General features: G+C 33.0%; 1 protein-coding gene across 3 annotated transcripts; it reads left to right on the top strand.

The window, feature by feature from the left end:
* Positions 1–1543: 1543 nt before the first annotated feature.
* On the top strand, positions 1544–27999 carry LOC110450052 (transgelin-3-like). Of its 3 annotated transcripts, none has more exons than XM_021497286.1 (6): positions 1544–1661; positions 18073–18190; positions 21996–22088; positions 24663–24721; positions 25773–25995; positions 27326–27999. In XM_021497286.1, the coding sequence occupies exons 2-6, from the start codon at positions 18131–18133 to the stop codon at positions 27389–27391; spliced, it is 501 nt and encodes a 166-aa protein (XP_021352961.1). In that variant the 5' UTR covers positions 1544–1661; positions 18073–18130; the 3' UTR covers positions 27392–27999. The 3 variants fall into 3 exon arrangements, with proteins under 3 accessions (XP_021352961.1, XP_021352960.1, XP_021352959.1); XM_021497285.1 differs by lacking the exon at positions 18073–18190 and adding an exon at positions 17198–17283 and having other exon boundaries at positions 1546–1661; XM_021497284.1 differs by lacking the exon at positions 18073–18190 and adding an exon at positions 17027–17150 and having other exon boundaries at positions 1549–1661.

The following is a 27999-nucleotide window of genomic DNA, read 5'->3' as shown; positions in this document are numbered from 1 at the left end:
AATATTGCAATGGTTAAAATTATGTAAAATGGGGCGTAATTCATAATGCTTTTCTGTTTTTATGTATAATTTGAAGGATTGGAATTGAAGACATTGACATTGTTTTTTTGCAGGACAAGGAAACACTCGGGGTTTCTAAATTGGTGTTAAACTCTGTTCCGCCAGGAGGACCCCCAACTAAACAAGATTATCCTTATCGTAAATGATCATTAGCAGCAACACCCGATGTCCAAGTTCGATGTTCATGTAATGAACGCTATGTTACATTTGCATCACCCATTTTCTTACTTAATAGGATTTGTAAATTATGTCAAAACGGAGTATATCAAAAAATAAAAATATGTCTTTGTGAGATATGGGCCCTTATTCAGATCGTTCCGATGCTCAAGCAAGGTTTCTGTGCTCAAACCAACTTTCTTGTAACTTGCGTAAAACAGTGCACAAGTGCAATCTAGACAGAAAGCGATATCGGCTGTAAGTTTCTCCAACATTTATCAAATCATTGACAGAATGCGAATATTTATTACTCTATCAACAGGGCAAGAAACTTGGCACATAATCTCAATTTGAGCATAAAAACGGTTTCATGATTAATAACATGTTTAATTAATCCCCTTGAGAGAAGCTTCCGTACAATGCCTATTATATAAGGCATGTCAGTCATGATTTGTTATTGCCTACATGTAATTTAAATTGTTGTGGTTTTGTTCAGCCATTTCCTATTTAATTATAAAATCAATGTTTATCCCCTAAGATGGTGATTTTTATATCAAAATATATTTCGTTCATATAAACTCGTGTGATTATCTGCTTTATTTAATAATTCTGCCAATAAAGATTTCCCGAGATTAACCTTGTAATCTTCTGTATAGGAATGAATTACCTACAAATACGTTTGTAATGTCTATGGCATTTTATACCAAGTTTTAACCGTCCTGGAATGTTTTCCAAATTATTTAGAATTCTGATTCATAGAACTCAACATTCTTGCTGTAATGTTTTCTGGTTCTATACCCTGCTAAGATGCTGTCTACAAGTCCACAGCGTTTAAAATAAAAACAAAAAGCATACCACTTGTTCACCTCAACAATCACTTCCGTTTAACCGCATACACAGTAATACAATGTATGTATACCCTTGTCAATAAGAAATCCAATAGTTATATAGCTAAATAGTTTCAGGTAAAATACTAAACAAACATATGTAAAACCCATATATAAGAGAAATACTCGAGAAAACCGCAGTTACATGTAATTAATGGAAGTTTTAAATGTAAGATAGAAGAAGAATCGAATTTGAGGCAAGTGGAATAATATGAGTATCTCATATGTGATTTGTTTTCCCTTTCCAAACCGCTCAGCACTCGCCCAACGACCAACACATCGGTGCCTACCATCATCATAACATACAAGGGAGGAGCGAGAAACAGTTTGTAAAGTTTCGAAAGCCTAACTGGTGAAGTCTCAGGTTTCGGTACAGTTCTCGCTATCTCGCCACTACTGTTGGGCCTACTGCGGTTGTCTATAAAAGGTAAGCGGTGCTAAGGTCGATCAGGAAAGCGAGAACTTTCGGGATTTGTATGTGTCTCGTCCACTCGTTCTGTGAATACAAGGCTCTGAGGTTAGCGCAGCAAGAGAGAGAAGGATTTCCTCATCGCAGTGGTACGTACTATAGCCGGTTTTCTTGCCTTTATTTCCAGGTTTTCTCTTTAAATTGTTGCTTTTGCTTTGCTTTAAGTCATTTTGTTTGAGCTTCAGGTTTTTTTTATGTTACATTTTAACAGATTTCTATGATATATCGTTATTTACGTTTGAAATAAGCAATACGGCTTTCAGAAGTTTTATATATATTTCTCGTTCCAAAATCGTATTATACATGTACAATCACTGTCTTACGAATTAATGTGGCCGTTGAGATTATTCACGACCGGCAGTTAAGTGGAATTCGTTTCATTTATTTGATGGTTATGGTTTTTGTATGCGGAAAAATGGCTCCCTATGCCAAAGTTGATTATTTTCGTTTCTTTTTATCCCATCATTTCATGTTTTACATACTGACATGTACGTTTAACTATTTTCTAATAAATCAATTGACATTAGACATTTTTCAATTATTTAAACTATTTTAGGAATATCAAAATACAAATAACCCCATCAATAAAAGTTAACGTAGTGTGTTTGTTATGCCACAGACATGTATCGTGAAGAAAAAGAATAGAATCTAAGGGAAATAAAATCATACATTTATGCATTTTTCTGTAATTTCTGATGTAAGTCTCTGACGATATATGCAACGCTGTGTTTTGGCAAGTTGCTTTGGAATGCGGAAGTCACTTGGGGGTGAAGGCTAGTGTCTACTGATGATCACTACAGTACATTGTGGTATGACGGTTAATGAACATTTGGTTATAATCAGACTAAACCAGAGACACTGCGCTATGTAAATACGTCAATTAGCGTCTACTTGTAACATTTTGTTGCATGTCGCCAGCCAAATTATGATATATCGACTTGGTACCACTTCGTTTTATTGCCAATTACAAACGTCATTCGGCAGACAATGTACTGGTTGCAATACGAGGAGCAATATCACAGTGTAGTATGACTTTGTTATATATGGTTATATGACTATTTTATATGATATTAAGAAAAATATGTACTATCATCATGAAAAGGACTAGATTGTAAGATAGTTTCAAACTTGCAATCTAATAGGTCACCTTTTGCAATTACATTTTTTTGAGGATATCCATGAAAATACTTCATGCAAATTAACAGCATTTATTTTTCAGAAATTTTGCTTTATTGTGACTGTTTTTTTCTTCCCAACAACGAAACCTGTTTACGGTGGAAACCTGTTTATAACAAAACTTTTATGCAAACTGGAATTTTATCACGGATATTTTACTTATGCTTGAAAAAATCCTCTATGACCATATTAATCTTTATTAGCTGAAACGATCACAAACCGGACAAGAATTGACTGTAGAAACAATTCAAAAAATATTCAAAGTTGTAGAATGTTTCCACTGTCAACATGTTCATTAGAGAAGGGATTACTTTTCAGCTTATTCCACGGAGATTTAGCTTTCCCACGAGCTAATTAATACTTTCAAACCTCGTTATACTGCCATCTTTTGTCGAGCTAATTTTAACGTTTTCACATTTGAAAACGTTTTGTCGATATATCGAAGAAGACAAAGAAAAACGGTACATCAAAATAAGAAAAATGGGGGCTTTAAGATTTATTGGCAATAAGTGCGGTAGCAGATGCATCGAGGGGCATTATATCGAGGTTGTACTATATAACTGTCTTAAAATTTCATATATACACATACTTGTTCAGCCTGGCATGTGGTGATGAGTGTGTGTTATTGTACCTGCTGATGCTGCAGTGTGCACTTGGCGATGCCCATCATTTTAGTTAAGATGGCATCTGTGTTATGTGTTAAATACTCCATACCTGTCAGTTTGTGTTATGGACATCTTGTTGTTGTAGCAGCTTTTTATCATACAGAAGTATTGACAGCTTAACGCTTCATCTCAACACAAAATACATATTTGTTGAAATATTTGTTATACTAACGAATCGTTTACATAGATGTGAAATTGATATAATATACTCATATAAATTTAGTTTTTATTAATTATATATATGTATATATATATTATTATTATTCATGATTTATAATATGTTACCATTATAATTTATTATTTAATCTTGTTGTTTTAGTTGGTAGTGCCTTATAACGTAAGGATATGTACTGGTTACCTTACTGTGGAATGTATCTTCTTTCCTAAAATCGCAACACACTCAGAAATCTAAAAATAACAGCAAGGAATTATAAGAATGCAGATGATGAATTGATGAAACTTTTGAAAAATGCAGAAGAAAGCATTCATTAATTATAACAAGGCGAATCTAACTTATAAGGTAGTGCTATTGCAAACGTGCTTGTATTAGCGGTTATAATATTTTAACACTTTCGCACCAATCCTGAAAAAACATAATTCGAAGGCACTAAATTATCAAAATTACTAAACATAAAAATACTATATTTTCTTATCGTTGCCGAGAAGTAGAAATATGAGGTCACTAATAGAGTTATGTGAACAGTATATAAAACTTAATAAGGAGAAACATTTAGTTCAAATAAAAATTAGAGATATTATTTGTGAATAAACAAATGCCAGCCTGAAATCCTTTTCATTTTTTATTTTTTTTAAATTAAAGATAAAAAAATAAATGAATTAAAATATTACTCTTCAGTGCTTATGAAAACAGCATGACTTACACATTGAGTTAAATTGTTATGCACAGGGTTTGAAGATGCGAGCTTCCTTAACACAAAGCGTAAGAACATTGGCTAGAATACTATAATCCTAATCAAATCATTTACCTTAGATATAAACACGTGTGCTCAATGTCAACATCGGCAGTCTGTGGCAGGTGCGTTGTGTTGGGGATAATTGGCGTGTGACCTTTCTATACGGAAATGCATGTGATGGATCAGAGACCTCAGTGGCGTATTTGTACTAGTCAGAGCATGCTCATGCAGAGTGTTTCTATTTGGATGGAGATATTTCTTATTTGTTAAGAACTTATGTCTGTTATCTGCATCTGTTTTTTGTGGTATTTAATTCAATTGTTGATGCAATTCATTAACTTTAATTTTTGATTTTAGTGTCAAATATTTCAAACTCCTAATTGTATCCGTTATCTTTTAAGATCAGTCTATAGTGTAATTAATTTCAATAACAGATTTTGCGTGCTGAATTGAAATATCACTCACTTTTGGTGAACGTTTCGATATTTGTATTAAGAATTATAAATGAGAGAATGCATGTAGCTCTTAGATACCAAATATACATTGAATATCTTATATATTTTAATCCAAGATTCGCGAAACGTTATCTATGTATGAAGTGTGGTTCCATGATAGTAAACGGCTGGTCCTTTTCACTTCGATGACTCATAAATACAAAAATAGATTTTAAAGTGTTGTTTTATATACTCTTATGTAATAGTTTTACTCTTGCACCCAAAGTATCTGCACGTAGATATTCAAATTACAATAAATCATTTTAAGCTTTGGTGTTTTTGGCGTATGTATTTCCTGATACCGCACGCTCAGCATCCTTGATGCAGTGTCTGTGGAAAATTGTTTGAAGTATCTGGGTAAAGCCCTGAGACATATGTTATAAATAAAGCCAAAATATTCTGAAAGCGTTAACGATAATGCTTCCCGATTAAACATACACCCTTTGTCATACGGTATACAGATTCTATCGCCTAATTGTTAAAAACATTGATTTATAAAGACATACAGGCATTATTTCATTAACATTGATAACAGTCCACACCCAAAACAAAACCCATATTGAAAAATTCTTAATAATTAATCATTATAACCAGCTTTTTAAACGATGGACTCGTAAATGGAAAGTTGAAATCATTGATAACATCTAAAACGTCTACAATAATAAATAATATGTCTGCACTTATGCGGAGTTTAACTTTTCACCTATCAGTGTGAAGTGTCAAATATTTATATTTTGAAAATATGACATACATGAATCGATTAAGATATCCCAACTGCGATCTAACGACAAATATCTGAATGCTTATAAACATTTGAAATTAAAAAGAAATAAAAAGAAAATGTTGAACGATTTGTGAATTCAAAATATTGGTCAAGCAAGATAGGATATATTTCAGGAAAGAATTGTTTTACAAATCAGAACATAAATAACATTAGTAGCAACATTCTGGAGATGTTATATACTAAATAATTCCAGTTAGAATATATACTTGATAATTCTAGTAACAACTTATTAGACAATTTCAATTACAAAATATCATAATTACATCAGCAATTTTGTAGTAACAACATACTGTATAAATCAAGTACAAATGTAACAACAATCTGGAAAGGAAATATATCAAACAATTCCAATAAAAATATACCGGATAATTCTAGTAACAACATATTAGACAATTCAGTAACAAAATATCATAATTACATCTGCAATTTTGTAATAACAACATACTGAATAAATCCAGCATATAAGATAAAACAGTAACAACGTAATAGATAGTTCCATTAACAACACACTAGATAAAATAGGTAACAACGTATAAGATTATTCCAGTAACAAAATACGGGTTAATCCAGTAACAAGATATCAGACAATTCTAGTAAAACGTTACTGGATTGCTCTAGTTACAACATACTGAAACCATCCAGTAACAAAGTAATAACATAATGATATACCTCCAGTTACAACATTGTGGATAATCTAGTAACAAAATAATAACATAATGTAAAACTCCAGTAATAACGTTGTGGATAATCTAGTAACAAAGTAATAACATAATGTAAAACTCCGGTAACAACGTTGTGGATAATCTAGGAAAAAAGTAATAACATAATGATATACCTCCAGTTACAACATTGTGGATAATCTAGTAACAAAATAATAACATAATGTAAAACTCCAGTAACAACGTTGTGGATAATCTAGTAACAACGTAATAACATAATGATATACCTCCAGTAACACCATTGTGGATAATCCAGTAACAAAATAACAACATAATGATATACCTCCAGTTACAACATTGTGAATAATCTAGTAACAAAATAATAACATAATGTAAAACTCCAGTAACAACATTGTGGATAATCTAGTAACAAAATAATAACATAATGTAAAACTCCAGTTACAACATTGTGGATAATCTTGTAACAAAGTAATAACACAATGTATAACTCCGGTAACAACGTTGTGGATAATCTAATAACAAAGTAGTAACATAATGTACAACTCCAGTAACACCATTGTGGATAATCTAGTAACAAAGTAATAACATAATGTATAACTTCAGTAACACCATTGTGGATAATCTAGTAACAACGTAATAACATAATGATATACCTCCAGTAACACCATTGTGGATAATCCAGTAACAAAATAACAACATAATGATATACCGCCAGTAACAACATGCAGGTAAAACCAGTAACAGCGTACTAGATATTTCCAGTAACAACATGCTTGATAATGTTCTCATTAGTATACTTCTGTACGTATAATGCAATCAAAATGTGATTTCCCCTTTTTACGTGATATTATTATGTAGCCTCTCAGACACATTACAAAACCCATAAAATGAAACAATACTTTTATTGTCAAATTTGAAACTTGCCAAAAACACATTTCATTGAAATTTCAAGAATGGAATCTGAATGGCCTGTATGAATATATGTATATGTTTTCATTATATATATATATATATATATATGTTCAGTATATATGACTCATCCCGCGCGCAATGCAAGCGAAAACACGTATGTATGCCAAGTTCGAATGTAAATATGGCAAAGCAGAAGTGCTGAAGAGGAAAGGTATATATCTACTTCTCGGCTCTCTCCCTTTCTCCCTTCTGTCATGTTCCGCGCTATCTATGATTAGAATATCGCCGATGCTGCTGCCGTTTGGCTTGAGAAGTTAATTGCTTGTGAGAGTCTATTACCTACGTGGGAACAAGTAACGTTGTAGGATCCTTGAGATTGAGGATGATGTTTCTATAGACGGTGTGTTTTATTAGTCGGATGTCTGACGCAGTGTGTATAATGTAACTGGTCAGTTCTATCACTTTAATCTTATAACCAGATCCGACTACTTTGCTTCCACGGTGCAGATGATGAACATTTTGATTGTCTCGATAATTATGTAATCATTATACCTTTCTTTGTATCTATTACATGGTCTTATTTGCTGACAAGGCACCTACTTAGTTCGTACACATACCTTCGCAAAGTATGGCCTGTGAGCAACAAGTGTAGGGCCTGCTACTTACCATACTCTCACGCCGCTAAAACAACTGTGGGCAAAGGTCTTCAGTGCCTGATACTGCACATAACCACACCGGTAAAACAACTGTGAGCAAAAGTCTTAGGGCCTGCTGCTTAACATACCCTCACGCCGCTAAAACAACTGTGGGCAAAGGTCTTCAGTGCCTGATACTGCACATAACCACACCGGTAAAACAACTGTGGGCAAAGGTATTGCGGACCTGGTACTGAACATAACCACATCGCTAAAACAACTATGGGCAAAAGTCTTTAGGGCCCGGTACTTAAAATACCCTCACGCCGCTAAAACAACTGTGGGCAAAAGTCTTCAGTGCCTGATACTGAACATAACCACACCGGTAAAACAACTGTGGGCAAAGGTATTGCGGACCTGGTACTGAACATACCCACATCGCTAAAACACCTGTGGGCAAAAGTCTTCAATGCCTGATACTGAACATAACCACATCGCTGAAACAACTATGGGCAAAAGTCTTTAGGGCCCGGTACTTAACATACCCTCACGCCGCTAAAACAACTGTGGGCAAAATTATTTAGGGTCTGCTTCTTGGGGAAAATGTTTGAAAAGGGCCTGCACTTACACACAACTTAACACAGGACAAACAACTGTACGCGAAATGTCTACATGATCTGATACTAACAAAATCGTTTATACAGCTCATCAAAGAACCATTAGTAAAATAAATGCAAGTGTCTGTTATTGGCCTACTTTTCATTTTGATCCTGTTAAAGTGCGAATTTCGGCGTTGATTTTTACAATCGTGAATCAATCTAAAAATAATTCGATTATGAATAAAGGAATGAAAATACTTTTTTTTTAAATCTCAAATAAAACTCTAATTCATTTTACGCAAGGGTTTATCTTATCACAAAAACTATGTACATGTATTTCAATATAAAAAGGGCATCGAAAACCTCTAGATATTGTTAAAACAAGATTTGATATCTTTTTATATTTAAAAAACCCACCAAGAAAACATTAGGACATTCGTAGCGATATTTTCACTTCTTAATTATAATAACTTTTCATCCAGGTTTTCCCTTAGAATGCTTTAACAGCTGTATTAGTTTTCTTTTACAGTGATAAGTGGTTATGTACAAACCATAAAAAAGCACAGTTTCTAAATTAACGTTCCCTCGCAGTTGCTGACTTGCATTCCAAGGATGTTTTCGTTCCGTTGTGCTCGCTAGACACAAAATGGAATACTACCAAATATGAAAAGTGATGGTATCATAACATTTGGTTCTTCTTAATTGTTTAAATCATCAAGTACATTCGAGTGTTTAAGTTATCTATGCAGTAGTAAAGGTTCATTATTGTGTATGAGAAGCTTAATCATTTTTCTCATTTTTGTCTAAGAGAGTAAGCTGCCAATTCTTTCTGAAGATCAAACAGGAGATGTGATATTTTTAAAGAGAATTCTTGAGATGCATAAAGTTTGTTGTGTTAACTGCACTTGTTGTTAATCCAACCCTTAGATAGATTTTTCAGCTCTTTTTATAAATGGTATCTTATAACATCTGTAACCAAGGCACATTTTTGCTATTTTTATCAATATATTGCACAAATAAAAAATAATAATAATCTTTTCGTGTTAGCATCCAACTTTCCATTGTAGAGTTTCTTATTTTTTGTATTTTGTTTATTGGGGTATATCATTGGTTAAATTGTTTTCCTCGAGGAAAAAAATGCTTTTGTAAATGTTCTTTAGTATTTGATAGATAGAATTTTGATCAAATATTTTTGTTATGAAAGTAGATAACATTCTTTTATATAGAAATCGATATACACCTTCTCCTCCGCTCCCGTTTCTTACCACACATGGTATTGGATGCACAGCTGAATCGTTAAAATCTTTGACTTTGGTGCTGTTTCTACAGCCTAAGTACATGAGATATGATAAAACGCAGTGGAAACATCTCTTACTTACAGATAACAAACACATGTTAAGTGTGGATACAGAGAGGATAAACATTTCCTTGTATTAGTTATAGAGACGCTTACTAGGGAGGTACTAGGATACTCGTGCCATTTTAGCATGTATATGCGATAATTATTATTGATTTTTTTAAAAAGATTTTTCTTTTAAAATATGTCTTGGTTATAGATGATACAATATTATGTATGTATAAATATATAAATGATTTTTGTCGTTTGGCAAATAAGGTATTAAAAACAACATACAAAAGTAAATATTTGCTAAATTCATTATACTACCACAGTATCATTCAGGATAACTTCATTTGTTTATAAAATTGAAGGAAAAAGAATAAAGACGAAACGTGGAATTTACATAGCGACTTCGTTAATTTTACTTTTAAACCATGTGTTTCAGCTTAATATGTATAAAAGATTGCATTTTTGAAAATACTGTCAAAGTCTCATTACATTTTTTAATAGTTTCATATGTAATGGAATAGGGAAAAGGCTGCGAACTAATATGATTATTGTCATTTGTTATCAATGTTCATCAATGTGACTAATAGATATAAATATATTTGTTAAACAAGTCTGCTGAAGAACCTATGAAAACATGCCTAGAGACGATTCCATTGTTTTTGTAATATATTTGATTAACTAATTCCTACATAAGCCTTAATATACGCATGATGTTATTGGTATTGATTAATCGCTTTCAATTTTTCGTAAATAAAGAATTAATGAAAATATATCTATATTCTTAAAAGCTGTAATTATTTTCTACCTTATGATTATGTCATTTTAACCAAACAACCATCTGTTGAATAAATTTGAAAGATTTTTAACCGAGGGACTTGCTAAACAGGGGATATATGCCATCATTCAGCTATATTAACGTCCATTAAAAATGAATGTGTATGTAGCAGAAAGGTGGCATATATCCTGATGGTAACAGTTATTTACACATGTGTTAATTTTCTCCACAATAACAAGATTCTGGCAGAAAACCTACACTACCCTGATACAAAAATTGCTTAGCTGACTTTCCTGCAGATAAAAGCAAAATGAAAGAAACACTTTACATGGGTGTATCGGGGAACCTATTAACAAAATTGGCTGTTGTCTACAGTCGCGATAAAAGCGCTTTGGTACAAGATTCATGAAAAAGTAACATAACAATGGAATTTACGTAGTTTCTTTGTAGTATATCGTAACCTATTCCATAAGGCGCATCCAGCGGTTCCTTTGATATAACGATAAAAGAAAAAGAAAACAACGTGCTACTTGGATTGTTCTGTAGCAGGTCTTGTAACACTATTATCATCTCCGATACCAAAGTTATATATTTTTATTCAAAGACAGGCTGATATTTAACTTTATATTTGTTTAGTTATTCAGACAACATTTTTGGGAAGTGGTCATTTTTATGTTAAACAAACCAATATATATATATATATATATATGTTATGGTTTTTCAATATATTAGGGATAGCCGATTTATCGGTTTAAGTAACACTGACCCACTGCACCATGTTTTTTTAGTATATACAGTAACCTCTCATTAATTCCATTAGATACATGTGAAGCAAATGTGGTCAATGACACCAGTTAGCTCAGTCAATTAGTGAATTACATGTAGTGTAACAATCTGAAGTCTAGCGTTCGAACCCATGGGTAGCCTTGCTGAGTGTTTACCCTCAGAACACTATTATTGATATTTTTTTGTTTTTAGTTTGCTACTATTTTCATAAAAGTCCCGAAAGTCAACACTTCATAGCAGTCTCGTAAGGTATTCTTTTCTTTTTCCAGAAATAACTATAGCTATAGTAGTACCCGATAAATCAGTTTCTATTACATAGTTTCAGTATTTAGCAGTGGTTAGGGGATCCTTAATAAAGAAGGTTATTGAATAGATAAAGTAAGGAAAATTTTATTGTAGATGCATACAATTATTATGTGAAATAGCATAAAAATGGACGGGATGCATATTGTAAACCAATGCAGTTTGAAATTTGAATGTTTGAAAATAAAAATAATAATAATAAAGAAACAAAACAAGAAACCTACACTTTACTAAAGTTGAAAAATGTCCCTTTTGGTTGCTTCAAGTCATCAAATCTCTGAAAGGAACTCTTTTTCGAAATGAAAACTGATACAGTGGTACCCTTCACCCTAAAACTTATCATGTATTAGGTCCGTTGTCCATGCATTTACGGGCTGGCTAGTGTGTTCTAAACTATGCATAATTAAGTCTGCATAACTTTTCTTCTTTCTTCCATACAAAATATGCTTCAAAGGAAGGGATCTTGGTGAGATGTTGCGAAGTATGTATGACAATGCCAATATTATTTTATGGTCAGTAATTGATGGTTACAGAAATAACCATACCTTGTCTATATTTTGGAAAATATCCAGGAAAATGTGTCTTAAATCATTACGTTAGTCAGTTTACAACACCAGGCGCCTTTGTCGAGAGAGGCTTGGGGATTCTCCAGGGAAGTCGGTAGACTCCATTTCACCCCCTTTTATCAGAAAACACATGTTACATTATCACATACGAAAGTTTAATGTTCACATATTTAAAAAGAAACATTTAGTTTATGTTCTTTATTTTTTTCGTTATTATTTACCCTTCGTCATTTCAAAAAGTGTTTTGAACGAACGATTAATCGTGAAATTCGGTCACTAGAAAGTTATCTTGATAGTCTAGCAGGGATCGTTTAACCACAAAGTCTTAAAATAACGTAGAAAAGAGAACATCACAAAGGAAAGTCTAATAGGAAACGCTAAACATGAAAGTCTAACAGGAAACGCTAAACATGAAAGTCTAACAAGTTAAGTCTAACAGAAAATGTCTGAAAGGAAAGTTTAACAGAAAACTCTAAACGCGAAAGTCTAACAAGTAAAGACTAATAGAACACGTCTGAAAGGAAAGTTTAACAGGAGACGCTAAATATGAAAGTTCAACAAGTAAAGTCTAACAGAGAACGTCTGAAAGGAAGTCTAACAGGGAACGTTTAAAATCATAACCCACCATGGAACGTCAAACAAAGAACATCTAATAGGGAATTTACAAGAAAGAAAGTTTAACAATGAACATCTTACAGAGAACATCTATCAGGAAACAACCGTTAGGGGATGTCTAACATGTTTTTTAAACAGAGACATTAAACACAGAATTTCTGACAAAGTACATCTTACAGGAATCGCTTAACACACAACTTTTTATATGGAACGTCCAACAGGAAACGTATTTCAGAAAAATAATTAACAGAGGAATGTTTATCAGGAAACGCTAAACATGGATATCTAACAGAGAACATCTGACAGGAAACGTCTATTAGGGAATGTCTTACAGGGAACCTTTACCAGAGAACATGTATAAATTAGAACGTCTACCGGAGAACGTTTAACAAACTATCTTAAACAGGGAACGTCTAATAGGAAATACTTAATGAGAAATAGTCAATAGCAAAGCGTTTAACAGGAAACGTTTGTGAGAAACGACTTAAAAAGAAAATGTTAGAGAATGTGTCTAACAAGAAACGTCAATCAGGAATTGTCTTACAACAAAATGTTAGAAGAAGCGAGAAACGTGCAACGGGGATGTCGCATAAAGACCCTCTAACAGGAAAAGCTGGTTTAGGTAGGCCGAGTTGATTTGATTAGTGACGTATATGTTACGGTCTAGTTAGACCCGAACATGTTTGATTAATGACGTATGTCTTTACCGTGTACAAAAGGCCGGATCCTATTCGATTAATGGCGTACATATTTTATGTGTAGCTAGATAGAAACATGATTGATTAATGACGTATGCGTTAACAGTGTACAAAAGGCCAAAACGAATTCGATAAGTGACGTAGAAAGGAAGGCCGTATAGTGATCAAATGATGTTAAACAATTACTTCAATCAAAGCAAAAACATATGGAGTAAACAAATCAAGTTCGTTCTCCGACGTGCTGTAAGCTCGAATATATTGAATATGACTAAAAGCCATGGCACGCGCACGCGTACAGATAGTATGATTCTTCATCCGCGTGAATAAAACCATGCGCACTCTACCAACAACAGACGATATTGTGTATATCCTTAGCTGCACGTACACGCTCCCTAACGTTGACGTATCGCTTGCGCATGCAGAAACCGGGAGATAATTTCTTTGAGCCGCCAGTGTTACTAGTTGGAAGCCTCATTCTTGGATGAGTATCGCTATTCTCTGCAACGTTAGTTTCATATCCCATCACACACCCGATCACTGATAATGGAGTCGTGAGAAGGCTCGCATCTTAGAACAAATATACTGCCGTAGTTGATCTACTTTACAAGTTATGACCTGTGGAGCCTCTAACTATACTACCATACTTTATCTACAATATTTCATGTATTAGTCCTATTGAGACTCTCATACTTGTAGATGTCATATCTTACCTACTATCATCTAGAGATATTGCCCATGAACAAGATACACTTTTCTTTTCTTGTTCAAAACTACTTCAACATAATATCTGTAGTTCCGTCGATGTAAGTTAACAACTGAATATCTGTTGTTCCGTCGATGTAAGTAAACAACTGAATATTTGTTGTTCCGTCGATGTACGTTTACAACTGAATAGCTGTTGTTCCATCGATGTAAGTTAACAACTGAATATCTGTTGTTCCGTCGATGTACGTTTACAACTGAATATCTGTTGTTCCGTCGATGTAAGTTAACAACTGAATATCTGTTGTTCCGTCGATGTACGTTTACAACTGAATATCTGATGTTCCGTCGATGAACGTTAACAACTGAATATATGTTGTTCCGTCGATGTAAGTTAACAACTGAATATCTGTTGTTCCGTCGATGTACGTTTACAACTGAATATCTGTTGTTCCGTCGATTTACGTTAACAACTGAATATCTGTTGTTGCTTTTTTAATAACGTTCGTTTTTTGTAACCGTCAGAACGAAAAAACGCGTCGACATCAAATCTAATATGTATATTTTTGAGGGTTTTATCTAAATATAACACGTAAAAGCTATTTCTATAGTTCTGTATTAATTAGCTATTCAGCTAAGTCAAAGGATAAGAAACATCACTATCAATTAAATAACTGCATTGATAAGAGCGAAAATTTCGAGAATTTAGCTCACTGGTAAGCTTTTGGTAATGAAAGCTGTGTACTAGCGTCAGCATGTCAGTACTTAGTCTATTTGTGTACATGATTGTATTAAATGATGTATTCGTTTATGTCCAGGTTATATTTATGTCGATTACTCGTGGTTGTCTCCATTTTCAGTTTCTTTTCACTCCAACCATCAAAGCAATACAACATACAGTATTAAAACATAATATCAAAAACAAGAAAAGCAAATTGAAAAACTATATGTACATCAAGGACAAAACAACAAATAGTATAAGTGATTGAAGTTAATATATCAGGGTTGAATTCAAAACAATATATTTACATTTGCTATGCATCCTTCCATTGCAATGCATTGAGAAGGCAAATTTTGTTATGAGACAATAACAACATTTGCTATTGAAACGTCATCAATCTCTATTGTGTCGTCATCAAGTTCATTGTTGCCAATAATTAATTTGCTGTTCAAAAACTGTTCGAAATAAACAAAGCATGACTACTCTATGAAAATGTAAACATAAGTAATGAATATTTTAGCCAATGTTGTTATGGTCCTATAACATTTGCTAAAACATTCATTGCTTAAAAACAGCATGTAGTATTTAAATATAATATGAAATAACACACAGAAATGCAAAATGAATCCTGTACTTGAAAGACATAACAGCACATTATATTGGTGAGAAAAGTAAATATATCGGAAAAACCCATAATTTTATAAGTCCCTACCCAGAACCATCCATCAGAGGAAAACAGACATTTGTCTGTAAACATATATCTATTTTGGAACTCTTCTCTGTGTCGATATCGACAGTGGAACTTTTCTCTGTGTCGATAACGTCAGCAGATTCACTCTGCCTACTGATGACTCATTCAGGAGGGTCTAACACTAGGAAACAAGGTTGTGGACAATTGAGCGCTGTTTTGTAAACATGTTTACATGTCTGGTCTATTTTTAGATATGCACGTACATGTTTTTACTGCTTTCTACTGATATCGTTGAGTCATGCAAATACCTTATCGACACATTTCCAACATATATGCACAGGCAGTACAAGTACAGTGTAGGTTTCTGGATCACTTGTGTTTTAGATATTCCTTTACAACAGGTTTTGTATTGAGTTTAACGGAATTTCGATCAACTTCTAGATTATATCTTTATATCCGTAGCCAATATGTTATCTTTTCATGAACGATTTTCTTTTACTTAAGGAGAAAATTGATATATTTGAATGCCAATATGCAGATATTAATGACAAAAGAAAAATAAATTGTGATAATTTGCCCCAACATAATAGTTTGAACGGTTCGTTTTAAGTAATAAAGCATCATCATCGAAAATAGGCAAATGACAAAATAATTCAAGCATGAAATAATAGCATGAAAATTCATTTCAATTTGCGTAAGTATGGTTTCATCAATACTTTGCTTTGTAAACTAATTTCATGCTGCTGGTTCTATACGAGGCTGACGTCAAAGAATCGACTCATTGAGTAAATTCTCTTGTCATTTTAATATTGCCTCTCTGAGTTAATTGTCCTGAATTTTATTATTATTTCTGTGGGTTTATTCTCCTTGAAATTATAGTAATGCTTATTAGAGTGAATTATCCCGTAAGTGCAGTATTAACTATTTCAATCAGTTATCTTGTCATTTAAGTATTTCCTGTTTGACGTTATTATTAAAAATCCTGAGCGTTTCCTTACTGAATTATCATCCCCTTTCGTCCTAAACAGATTATTCATTATTGATTAAAGTAGGATAATACCAATCACATAAATCAAAACTATATTGAAGATATACCAGGAGTATTGCAAGATTGTTTACATATATTGTTTATAACTAATATCATAACTCTATTTGAAGATACCTATGAAATTATTTAAAAGAATATATATATACAATACAAAAAAAACACATCCAAAGCCCTATATATATCAATTTATATTATGGTTCAATATAATAGATGTTCACCAGGGTAATTTGATATTGAATTAAATATAAAGTAACAATACATATACTTACAAAAAATGTGAGAGATAAAGACTAAAACATAATAAAATGTTTTATTGGTTACTGACAATCCACGTATTTACAGGTGTTGACAGGTGTGTCAGTTTTCGATTTTCTGCATCAGCAATTGATTACACCCTACCCTCAAGATGAGCACGAGAGCAACAAAATCTGGAGCCGCTTGGTCCAATGAAAAGAAAATGGAGGAAGTAAGCTTACAATTTGTTATTGTGGTGTTTCCATTTTCTTTATACAGGATAAGAACAAGATAAAACCGTCAAGATGTCCTCACGAGCCAAAAAATCCGGTGTAGCGTATGACATTGAACGGAAGATGGAGGAAGTAAGATCAGATTTGTATTTATGATACGCTTGGAAATTCGGCTGATAAGTGTTCTTCTGTTCAAAAGTAGTGTTTCATCAAGAAAAAAAGCAATAGTGAATTATGTTATCTTGGTTTTATTAAAATCGTTATTTCGTTAGTTAATCATGGGAGAGAGAAAAGCAAATTATGTTGTCATGGTTTTATTAACATTATTCTAATTAGTAAATCATGAGTAGTTAGTTAAATACTATAATGTTGTTTCTTAATAAATCCTACTTTCGCATCAACCATATATTGTAAATTGAATAAACACTTCTTTTGTGGAAGAACATTAATCACGTATAATGGCATCAGTTTTACAATTATGAACGCTTTTTGATATTTGATATTGGTCTTGCATTGTATATATGTATTCCAATTGAATTATCTGCTAAAGGCGTATCTTATCTGATAAAAATAATTATGAATATCAGACTGAATTTTACATGAGGAACATTTATATGATATTGTTAGCACATATCACGCTAGCAATATTATCAGGACTTTTTAAGCAAACGACTTTTAGCAAAATGAATATTCATTCCGTAACAGCGATTTCGTGACAGGATGTCGTTTTGTATTTAAATCATAACGTGGAGAAATAGCCTCAAACATATCACAAAGCGTTCATAACTGTTATAAACTGATTTTTTTGTAGTGACTGCTCGACCTCGATCACGGATGACTGCCAATCACTAGCGATGCACGTGTTTGTCATCCCCAAAATCACCCATGTGTAACGCTTTTGTCACGTGTCTCTGTTCACAGTAAACCCATTCCCTACTGTCTCATCTTCCAATCATCGCCATCAGCGTCCGCTATCAAGATGTCTTTTAGATCAAATAAAGCGGGCTTTGGTTATGAAGTTCAAAGAAAAATGGAGGCTGTAAGGAAAACTCTCAAGTACTATAAAGTTGTTTCTAAGACATGCATAATCAGACAAATTCAAATGAGAATATATCATAGAAGATTAGCATGAGTTATAGTTATTTCATTCTGTAGTGTCTTTTTAGATAACATATTGTAGATACCATCTCTTTATTAATTTAGAAAATGAACCTTTCGAATTCGTAGCAAATAATATGTTCTTTTAAAAAAAATCTTGTTTTCTGCCTCTTTATTCGAGCAATTTTTTATCTGTATTTTGATATATATAAGAAATCCCTATTTGGGACAGCATTTGACATCACATCCACAAAAGATCAAAACCATTGAATTAAAAACATGCGTATATTTATCAACGAAATAACAAAATTGATTATGTTGTTTTTGCAATTAAGACACTGTTTCCACAAATTAATTAACGCTTGTTTTTAAAAGATCCTAATTATTGGAAAAGGGAGATGACCCTCATATTTAGAAACGATATTCCTTATGTTACCTTTTAAAAAACTTACATAGAATCCAAATGCAAAATAACGTAAAGTGAAAGACTTCAGGCACGTCACTGTATATTCCTAAACAATATCATTGAACACGTTATTTGCTATTTCATATCCATGAAAAGAGATGGTTTTGCAAGACATTACTTCGCTTAGCTATCTTTTTCTTTACAATTATAAATGGAGTGATATGCATGATAGACACATTAGACGTTAGCAACAGCACATATGTATGAAGTAGACGTATTTGTGAGGACAATAGCAAGGGGTACTTTAACAAGACATGTATTTATAGACAGAAACATATGCTTGGGATTTGATATAAACAACATGTGTATACTTTAACAACTCGCCTGGAAACCTCTTAATTGTTCTGTCTTTAATACCCGTTGCAGTTTAGAGTATGTAGCTATTTGTCTTTTCTCTTGTTTTTCTCTCCAACTCGATATTTCACTCTACATTTGCATAATTATGTCTACCAGTTTAAATAATCCTGCTTAGTACCTAAGCAGATTATATGAAATCAATGATCGTTTTAATTATATCCACTTTCCTTTCGCTAGTCTTTATCAAAATTATTGACATTCTTCGCCTGCCAATTTTTGCTCTCATCACTTTGTCAATCAAATCTCCTTTTATTTGCATGCGCGTTCGCGGGATGTCATGTTACACGCGACTCCTTATAACTGCTGAATATATCTTCGGTCACCTGACAGATGTATTCTATTTTTAGCATATGCTTCAGTTCATCATTTACTCATGCAACAATAAAATCTACACAGTCATTTCAAATATTGCTCTTGCATTTTATGAAACAGAATATACCTGCTATGCTTGCGCGTTCATCTGTCACATCACATTTTTGATATGCAATATATCATCTGTTCCACTGTCCATTTATCACCAAGTCATATACAACTTTTCTATATAAATTGTGGTTGTTCAATCAACTAGAACCTGTCTTAAATGGTCCATTTATAATCCGAAACCTTTGTCAACCAATGCTTTAACTGACTGTATAAAATTGTTTGCTTATCGAAATATCAGCAATACAACATTCTGCTAATTATTCCTGAATAGCTATTCCCTATTGTGTTGAGTTCAAAATCACGCCACTATGAAAGAATGAAATCAAAAGGCGGAAATGTATTTTTAGTTAAACATCTTTCCAACAAAAAAGTCCGATCTACGTAAAAGTAGAAAAATGATGTTGCATATCGAGAAACTCTCGCCCTTTCAAGCCCTTTCAAACTCTCGCCCTGTCAAAATTTCGCCCATTCAAACTTTCGCCCAGTTTAGCTTTCGCCTTTCACATTTGATTTGATGTTTATTTTGTTATTCACTAATGTCCGTTATAATGATCAAATTGACCTTATTACAGAAAGCAACAAAAAGGCAAACCTGGACTGCGGCGAAATTTTCCTAATATGCAGTACATCCGTCTACAAAAAGCTAGAGAATTGCTGTTAACTTATTATATTATTGATGTTTAACAAAACAGTTGTTGACAACGTTTTCGGCTCATAACGTTTTCGTTTTGCACCTACTGTAAAATCATAAATTTTCGTGGGACATTAAATTTCGTTTATTTTGTGAATAACAAAAATCCACAAAATTAAATCCCCACGAAATCATAAATTTGGTATGATATAGATAGGGGAAAATCGAAATCAGCCTTGAATAGTGTGCTTGAAAAAGCCTTTTATATGAAAACCACGAAATTTTAACCCCACGAAAATAAATGATTCTACAGTATTTGCGTTCACCAAGGCAACTGTAGACCTCAACCTTAAGTAGAAAGCTAGAACTTTTTTCTGTGATACTATACACAACGTGGATATCCCACTGTGTCTTGCGCTCATTCAACTCACTTTATGTTATTGCCATGGTCTGTATATCACTGTACCATATACTTAGTCCAACATAATCATCCCACTGTGTTTTGTGATCATATCATATTAACCGTCTAGTACTCCTAATACATCATTTATAATTATAGGAAATATTAATTATATTTTTATTTAGATATGAAGGGTATTTGGTACACTGCATACAATTCATTTTCTCGGATAGCAACACATCCTTTCGTTGCAAAGTCAGTTTTCTTATTTAGATTCTGATGGACCAGAAATTTGACTGAAGGGGGATAACTTTTGCTTCTGAACTTATGGAATACCATTACAATATATATTTTCTTCTAAATGAGTGGATACATTTTACGAAATATGTTGTAATACGAAAAAATGAATTTTTTGCAGTTAGTTATTTTGATATAAAAATACCCAAGGTAGTCAATCTTGTTTTTTTATTGCTGTGTTTGATCGTTTTAATCAAATTTATTATATCATATCCATAACTTGGACTTTTACCATATGACTTTCGATATATTTCATTTTATTTCAACAACATATGAATTTTTCATAAAAATAACCATATGCTAATTTTACATTTTGTATTTACATGTCAATAACATGAACTCTTATTACTTTCGTTATCTTGTGTGCATTATACTAGGAAAAATAATTTTGATTGTGTTTTATTATTTTCAGTATATATTTTAAATAAAATATTTCAATTCGTCATCATATATCATCACGTTTATTAAACAGATTTATATTTGTCATATGAAAATTGAAAAAACAAATATGTATCATGTTATTGGATATTGTTCTTGCCATAAACTGTATCGGCAGAAAACAATTATATGTACACTTATACGATATAGGTGTTTCATTGAGCCAAATGTTGACGATTGATATAAAAGAATATATTCGTTGGAAATCGATTGACTGATGTTAAATTAAATTCACTAATGCAAAGGTTATTTTTGTCTCATTTTTTTCCATGAAAGTAACCTCCTCTGTGAATTTAACTTTGAGTAAAATTGTGTTACTACTACGAACATTGTAAAATGGATATTTGCAGCGAAAAACAACACCTGTTTGGTAATTTATCTGAGCGGATTCTCCGGAAATTTGACAATACCATACTTACTGCACTGTTCGAACTATTTCTTTGTCCTATAAAACCCATTTCAAGTAACTTGTATCAAATATGGGAATTCCTCGATCGGACGCGAAAAAGGTATGGGGTCACCTGTCCGTTGGTTTTCTCCTGGTAATTCGGTTTTCTGTCACAATAAGATCCCCTGTGCGCTAACATTCAGGCCAACAAGAGTGATTATATAAGTTGAAATAACTTGTTTCATAATTGTTGTAAAATAAATAAAGTTTATATATGGGAATTAACATTTTTTACCCATATCTGTAAGAGGAGAAACGGTATGCATATGTAATCTTTCTTGTACAGAATTATGATAGAGAAGACGCGCAAGGAACACCAAAACACATCATCAATTGGATAAACAGTGTCATGAGCGGCGAAAAAGACTACGTGGAATGTGTAAGTATGCACTCGTCGTGTTAGGAACATCTACAAGGATAACAATTATTAATTTGTAAGATTTGTTTTCCTATTTACTTATGTAGACTGGATTACATGCCTTAGTACCATTTGTCTCCGCTAGACTGCGCTTCTTTGTCTCGTTGTCAAACTATCGGTAGCCGTCAACACTTTCTGTAAAATAAGAAAATGCTACCGATGTATTTTCTCGTTTACGGAAATTGCAGACGGTTTTCGATTGATTTTTAAAGTGAAGAATGGAGGAGAGTACAAAAACTACGGCAGGCAACCCAGTTTATTTACTGTTTTTGTCAATTTATTCATAAGTCATTAGTTGAATCTGAAAACGTTTGAACACCAAGAAAAGAAATACTTAACAACTTTAAATAGTTTCTACAAACATTTCCTACATTGTACAATATTCCCTTACTTGTGCTTTTGCAATGTGTATGTTTGTATACATCAGTCCTCAACTGTGTCACACATCTAGTAAATCTTGCTATAATTATACAGCCAATATCAAAAGTCACTAGAACAAAATATGTTGTGGTATTGCCCAAGTAGTTTAAACTCTTCTACGGCTGAAACATAACGGTCGTTTTCCTTAAATGAAATATTCTCCGACATTTTACACTGTTAGCGATACATTATTATTTCGTCTTCTTATTCTTTGCGAGGACGTTTGTATTTATTCGTCCGCACATTAACTAATGAGTTTTTGACGTCGTAATTAAGCACTTGTTCGGCATTACTTAATAAATCAGAATCCATTAAGCTTGAATCTGTTCTTCTTCATCATCATTAAAATTCAAAATAGTTGATTAAATTCAAGTCATGTGGTTAAGTCGTAAAACAAGAAAATAAAACCCCTATCTCTACACTTTTAAATTAAAACGTTATTTGTCTAACCATTTAATTTAGCTAATTTCTCTTCAAATAGAGTTATGTTTTCTTTGACTTATTGAATTATAATTATCTTACAGGCAAAAGCCAAATGTGAATATTCAATTAAAAAGAAACTTTTCTTCTAACGTTTATGCTTATCTGTATGACAATCTACAATCTATCCACAGAATCATTTTTATAACGGAGAAACTTGAGCGCCAGTAGTGCTGATATACAGGTATTCATGGTTTGATAAAACCGTCAACAGAGTGCATTTTCGAACACCACCATTATCCATTTATTATATCTCCACATGATAACCCAAATCTCCATCCAGCGTAGATGCTTGCAGGACCAAATGGTACGCCACTGATGATTTAATGAAAATTGCACGAACTTTTTTATCCTTCCTTTACTTTAGTAATAAGCTCAAATATAATCCATATAATTTAAACAGTACATTGATTTTATTTTTGAAACCTTTATATTTGCAACGAAGTAAATCAGAAATTTTACGCATGTTTATTCTTTGAGACATTGAAATATATAATGTAATATTATCGTTCGTATTATTTTTCATTTAACACAATGGCGTACCATTGCATTCCATTTTCCTTCCAGAAACATCCTCCAAATCCATGACAGTAGGAAAGATACCTACCTTTTGTCTACCTAACCTGTGAACAACACATCTTGTTATGAACTATTTTCTATAGATAATCTCATGTGTGCCTCATTCTCGAAAACGTTTAAACAGAATTACCATTTTGATTTCTGGTTACAGTCATTTTGAGCAGCATATTATAAAAACATATTTTGATTTCTACAAAATTATTCAATGACAAAAACAGATTGTGTATAGATTTAGCCCTTTACAACCATAGCATGGTTTCAACAACAGTAGTCTATGACAAAAGACTATGATAAAATATAATATCAATTTGTGGACTTCTGTGTGTTTATATATATGTAATTGGCCCGTCACACATGCATTTTGTCACTTTACCATTCACAGACATTTTGTATGTTTTGTTTTTGAGTGTTCTCTGTGGATTCCTTTTTTCAGTGAAAACATATCATTATCACGGTAGTATGCATCCTATAATGCTACCCGTTTATACAAATGCTGGAACTGGAAGCTAAATGCCTGTTTAATTTAGAAAGAAATTAGTACTTAATAGGAATCATATTGTGCAAAAACAAATATTCGAATTAGAATATATGGTTTTCCGACTTTCGTGTGCGACTACGTCCACAAGAACGTATCCTTAGAATAAATCAGAAAACATATTATATACCAAAGCAACAAGAAAAGAAACAAAATCAGAAAACTAAGTTTCGAAATATTGATAAATAGCTGTTGGTTCAAATAAATGCTGTATTTCTGATGTTTCAAATTGATCATCTAAATCTCACCCATATATTATTCTTGATGCAATATTAATAAATTAAGTATATCAATTCAGCAAATATTTCCTGACGAAATAAACCATTCTACACAAAGACTAAATCAGGCATATAACTTCCTCTTTCAGCTTATTTTACTCTTGTTTATATTGGTACAAATTGGTGTGAAACCTTTGCCCCTATACTTTGTATAAATCCGAATATATATACCATCCATAATTATTAACCGCTTGAACAGCCCACCCTTCCTCACCTTATATCCTTTGCTCTTTTTCATTTTAGAAAGATACTGACTGGAAAAGCTTGTGTACCTTTTTAAGAGACGGTGTAATACTATGCAAGTAAGTCTGATATCATCTGAGATCATTTACAGTGTGGGGTCTCGCTCTCTATCATTTGATAAGCATGCCTTCTTTAATATTGGACTCCTAACTAACGCTTTTCCATGTTCGAATCCCTCATGAAAAGACACAGCTCTTGTATAACAAAATTATGGGTTGCATGACATAGTTGGTAGTGCGCCGTCCTGTCTACCCCAATGTCATAGGTTTGGGATTCAATGAGGGTAGGAGGTAGTTGTGGCACTAAGCCACACTATTTATCATTGTTTCTTAATTTCACCTGCATAGATGGTCGGAAATATCCCATTATAGGAATTTGGTATCTTTTACCTTCAATGGTATCCATGTATATTTACAAACTCCACGTGCAGGGCATGCTAGTATTTTTACAATGAAAATAAATATTCAAATAACCACTGAAAGAAATGTTAGCCTTATTTATGTATCATGTAATTTGTTCATTGTTTGGCAATGTTCAGACTCTACCTTTTTGTTGTTTTCTATTTGAGTAGTCAATGACGTAGATGTATAACTTGGAAACATTATGATTCATACCCACATAAAGTGTTAGCATTACATTGGCCAGACACTCCAGGCAAACTGAAAAATAAATCCTGTCAATCATAACTGCTTGTGTGTGGTAACTTGCTCGCCAAAAAGACTGACTCTCTTTTATCTGCCGTTGGAAGTTCGTATTCCAGCTTGCATCGTTATTTCATTGAATTAAAAATCCCCGTTAATATTGTATAAAGTATTTTAATCGTTATCATTTGCCAATCTTCATCTAGATATCTCGTTACATGCTCAAACATTTATTCTCTTGTAATGCCATCAAATTAGATTTTTTCATCCTATCATGATACATACTTGCACATTGTTCTATATTTAAATTGCTTAGCACGCTGAATCGAGATAACAACTTGATGTGTGAATCATTAAATATAATGTAATACTCAGTTTTTAGATATAAACATATAAATCATACAATTACATCTTTACGATATCATATATATTTTGACACAAACTATCAATTTGCATGGGTTTGTTTTAGGTTTATCAATATCTTATTGGCAAAAGAGGAAAAACCCAAAGTTCTGTTCAGTAAGAAATGCGCAAACAGCTTCGCCGCCATGACAAACATCGAAAACTTCAACAAAGGCTGCGAAACATACGGTCTTGCCAAGGAGTTCTCCTTCCAGAGCGGAGACTTATGGGAACTGCGCAAAGGGCCATTCTACAACGTCATTAACTGCCTACACAGCTTAGGATTCACGGTAAAGTTAGAATTCAAGGTTTAGTCAGAATTCACGGTAAAGGCAGGGTTCACGGTTTCGTTAAGATTTATGGTAAATTCAGGATTCACGGTAAAGTTAGAGTTCATAGTTAGATTAGGATTCAGTGTTAAATGAGGACACATGGTAGAGTTAGAATTCATGGTTAAGCCAGGATTCACGGTAAATGAAGGATTCGTTGTTTAGTTAAGTTTCAATGTAAATTCAGGATTCACGGTAAAGTTAGAATTCACGGTTTAGTCAGAAATCACGGTAAAGGCAGGGTTCACGGTTCCGTTAAGATTCATGGTAAATTCAGGATTCACGGTAGAGTTCATAGTTAGATTAGGATTCAGTGTTAAATGAGGATTTATGGTTAAGTCAGAATTCATGGTGAAGGTAGAATTCATGGTTAAGTAAAGTAAAGTAAAGTTAGGAACACGGTAAAATTTTATTTCACAGTTAAATTAGTATCCACGGTAAACTCGGTAAAGGTAGGATTCATGGATAATGTTTTAGAATTAGGGATCCCCGCGCGTACCACTGCCAAAAAACCTCTTAGTAGGTATTGGATGACTTTAGTTTTAATATATCATAACTGAAAAGATAGGTATACCTGCGGCACTTTTATGAATTAATCATATAGATTTAATAAAACAAAACAACACAAAAAAAAACATCAGCAACAGTATTCAAAGTATAAAAAATACAACTGCACCTAACCAGGATTCGATCTTTAGACCTCAGATCATTATTTATGTACTATCGCCCTAACCAACTTAACCCTTTCACCACTGTAGACCATAATGGACTCATCCAGATCAATGTATAGTAGAGTCTACTAAAGTTACATAGGGGTGAAAGGGTTAACTTGTCAACGGGAGTTCTCTGGTCCAGTCCTGCTACAATTATATCAAAAACGAAATTAAGAGCAGGTAAATGTTTTTTTACAAAATAACTACAGCGGTATCCTTTCTTGTAAATTGCCTGCGGTGAGACAGGGATCATCCGGGTTACATTGTTGTGTTTGGGGATTCCGGGTGGAAAGTGATGAGAATTAGTATTGACATTACCCGTCCGTCTCGTTAAAAGCTCTTAAAAACCAAAAACCAATCAGAAAAAGATATTTCTATATAAATGTCATTTACATGATATATTTGTACGTTATTTTCGCATCAATTTTTATTTTTTGAACATATATTTAAAGTATTCGAAAACATGCGATGTTTGTAGAAATCCATCCATTAACGCTTTTCAACTAAATCCTCGATCATTACCCAAAATGTTCTTTTCTCAATTGTACCACACTAACTTCTTGCTTTGTTTATTCCAGGCCAATTCTAAAAGCTATATTCCAGCATACGCTGGAGAAATAACCAAGTACGCTGACAGGGATTAAACGGGAGGATTAGCAACATGACGTCACCAATTACTGCCATATCTTTAGATAATTTGTAATTCCAACTATTTACGTGTAAATAAAAGCAAATTAAAGTATCAGTTCTTATTCTGAAATGAACAAGAGTATCGTGTTACAGCGACATCGGGAACCTGTGACAAACGGAGATGGCAGCTTGAGGTCACGTCATTGTATAATGTCCATCTACTGCTATACATGTGTACTTCTGTTTATTATTTTTTTATTTTCTGTTCACTTGGCTTTTTTGTCTGTGTCGATGTAGGGCAGAAGGATATACACGATTATTGTTGTAAATAACTGTCGGGGGAAGCACGTCTCCGATGGGAAAGCATTGTGAAATCTTTAATGAACAGACAAGAGAAATGGGTCTACATCCAAATAACACGATTATCAGTTCAGAATTGTGATAGATTGTCTGAGTATCTCATTTGGATCACGTGGTCCAAAAATATGTTTACATAAAAGGTTTTGGAACATGAATATCGGATCTAGGTCAAAACGACGATTATTGGAATTAAATCTGATCAGTATGGACAGTTATCGACATTACGAGCTAATTGGATTACAATCCCGATGCCAAGTAACAG

This window comes from Mizuhopecten yessoensis, unplaced genomic scaffold, assembly GCF_002113885.1.
Source record: "Mizuhopecten yessoensis strain PY_sf001 unplaced genomic scaffold, ASM211388v2 scaffold4947, whole genome shotgun sequence".
Taxonomy (NCBI): domain Eukaryota; kingdom Metazoa; phylum Mollusca; class Bivalvia; order Pectinida; family Pectinidae; genus Mizuhopecten; species Mizuhopecten yessoensis.
Note: the sequence above shows the minus strand (reverse complement) of the source record. Positions and strands in the feature narration are given on the sequence as shown.

What these genes read in the sequence shown, in the direction of transcription:
- LOC110450052 (XM_021497286.1), top strand. Translation starts at nt 18,131, where the DNA reads ATGTCTTTTAGATCAAATAAAGCGGGCTTTGGTTATGAAGTTCAAAGA. An exon ending in AAAAAGACTACGTGGAATGT is followed by an intron (nt 22,089 to 24,662) that starts GTAAGTATGCAC and finishes TTTTCATTTTAG; the next exon opens with AAAGATACTGACTGGAAAAG. An exon ending in TACACAGCTTAGGATTCACG is followed by an intron (nt 25,996 to 27,325) that starts GTAAAGTTAGAA and finishes TGTTTATTCCAG; the next exon opens with GCCAATTCTAAAAGCTATAT.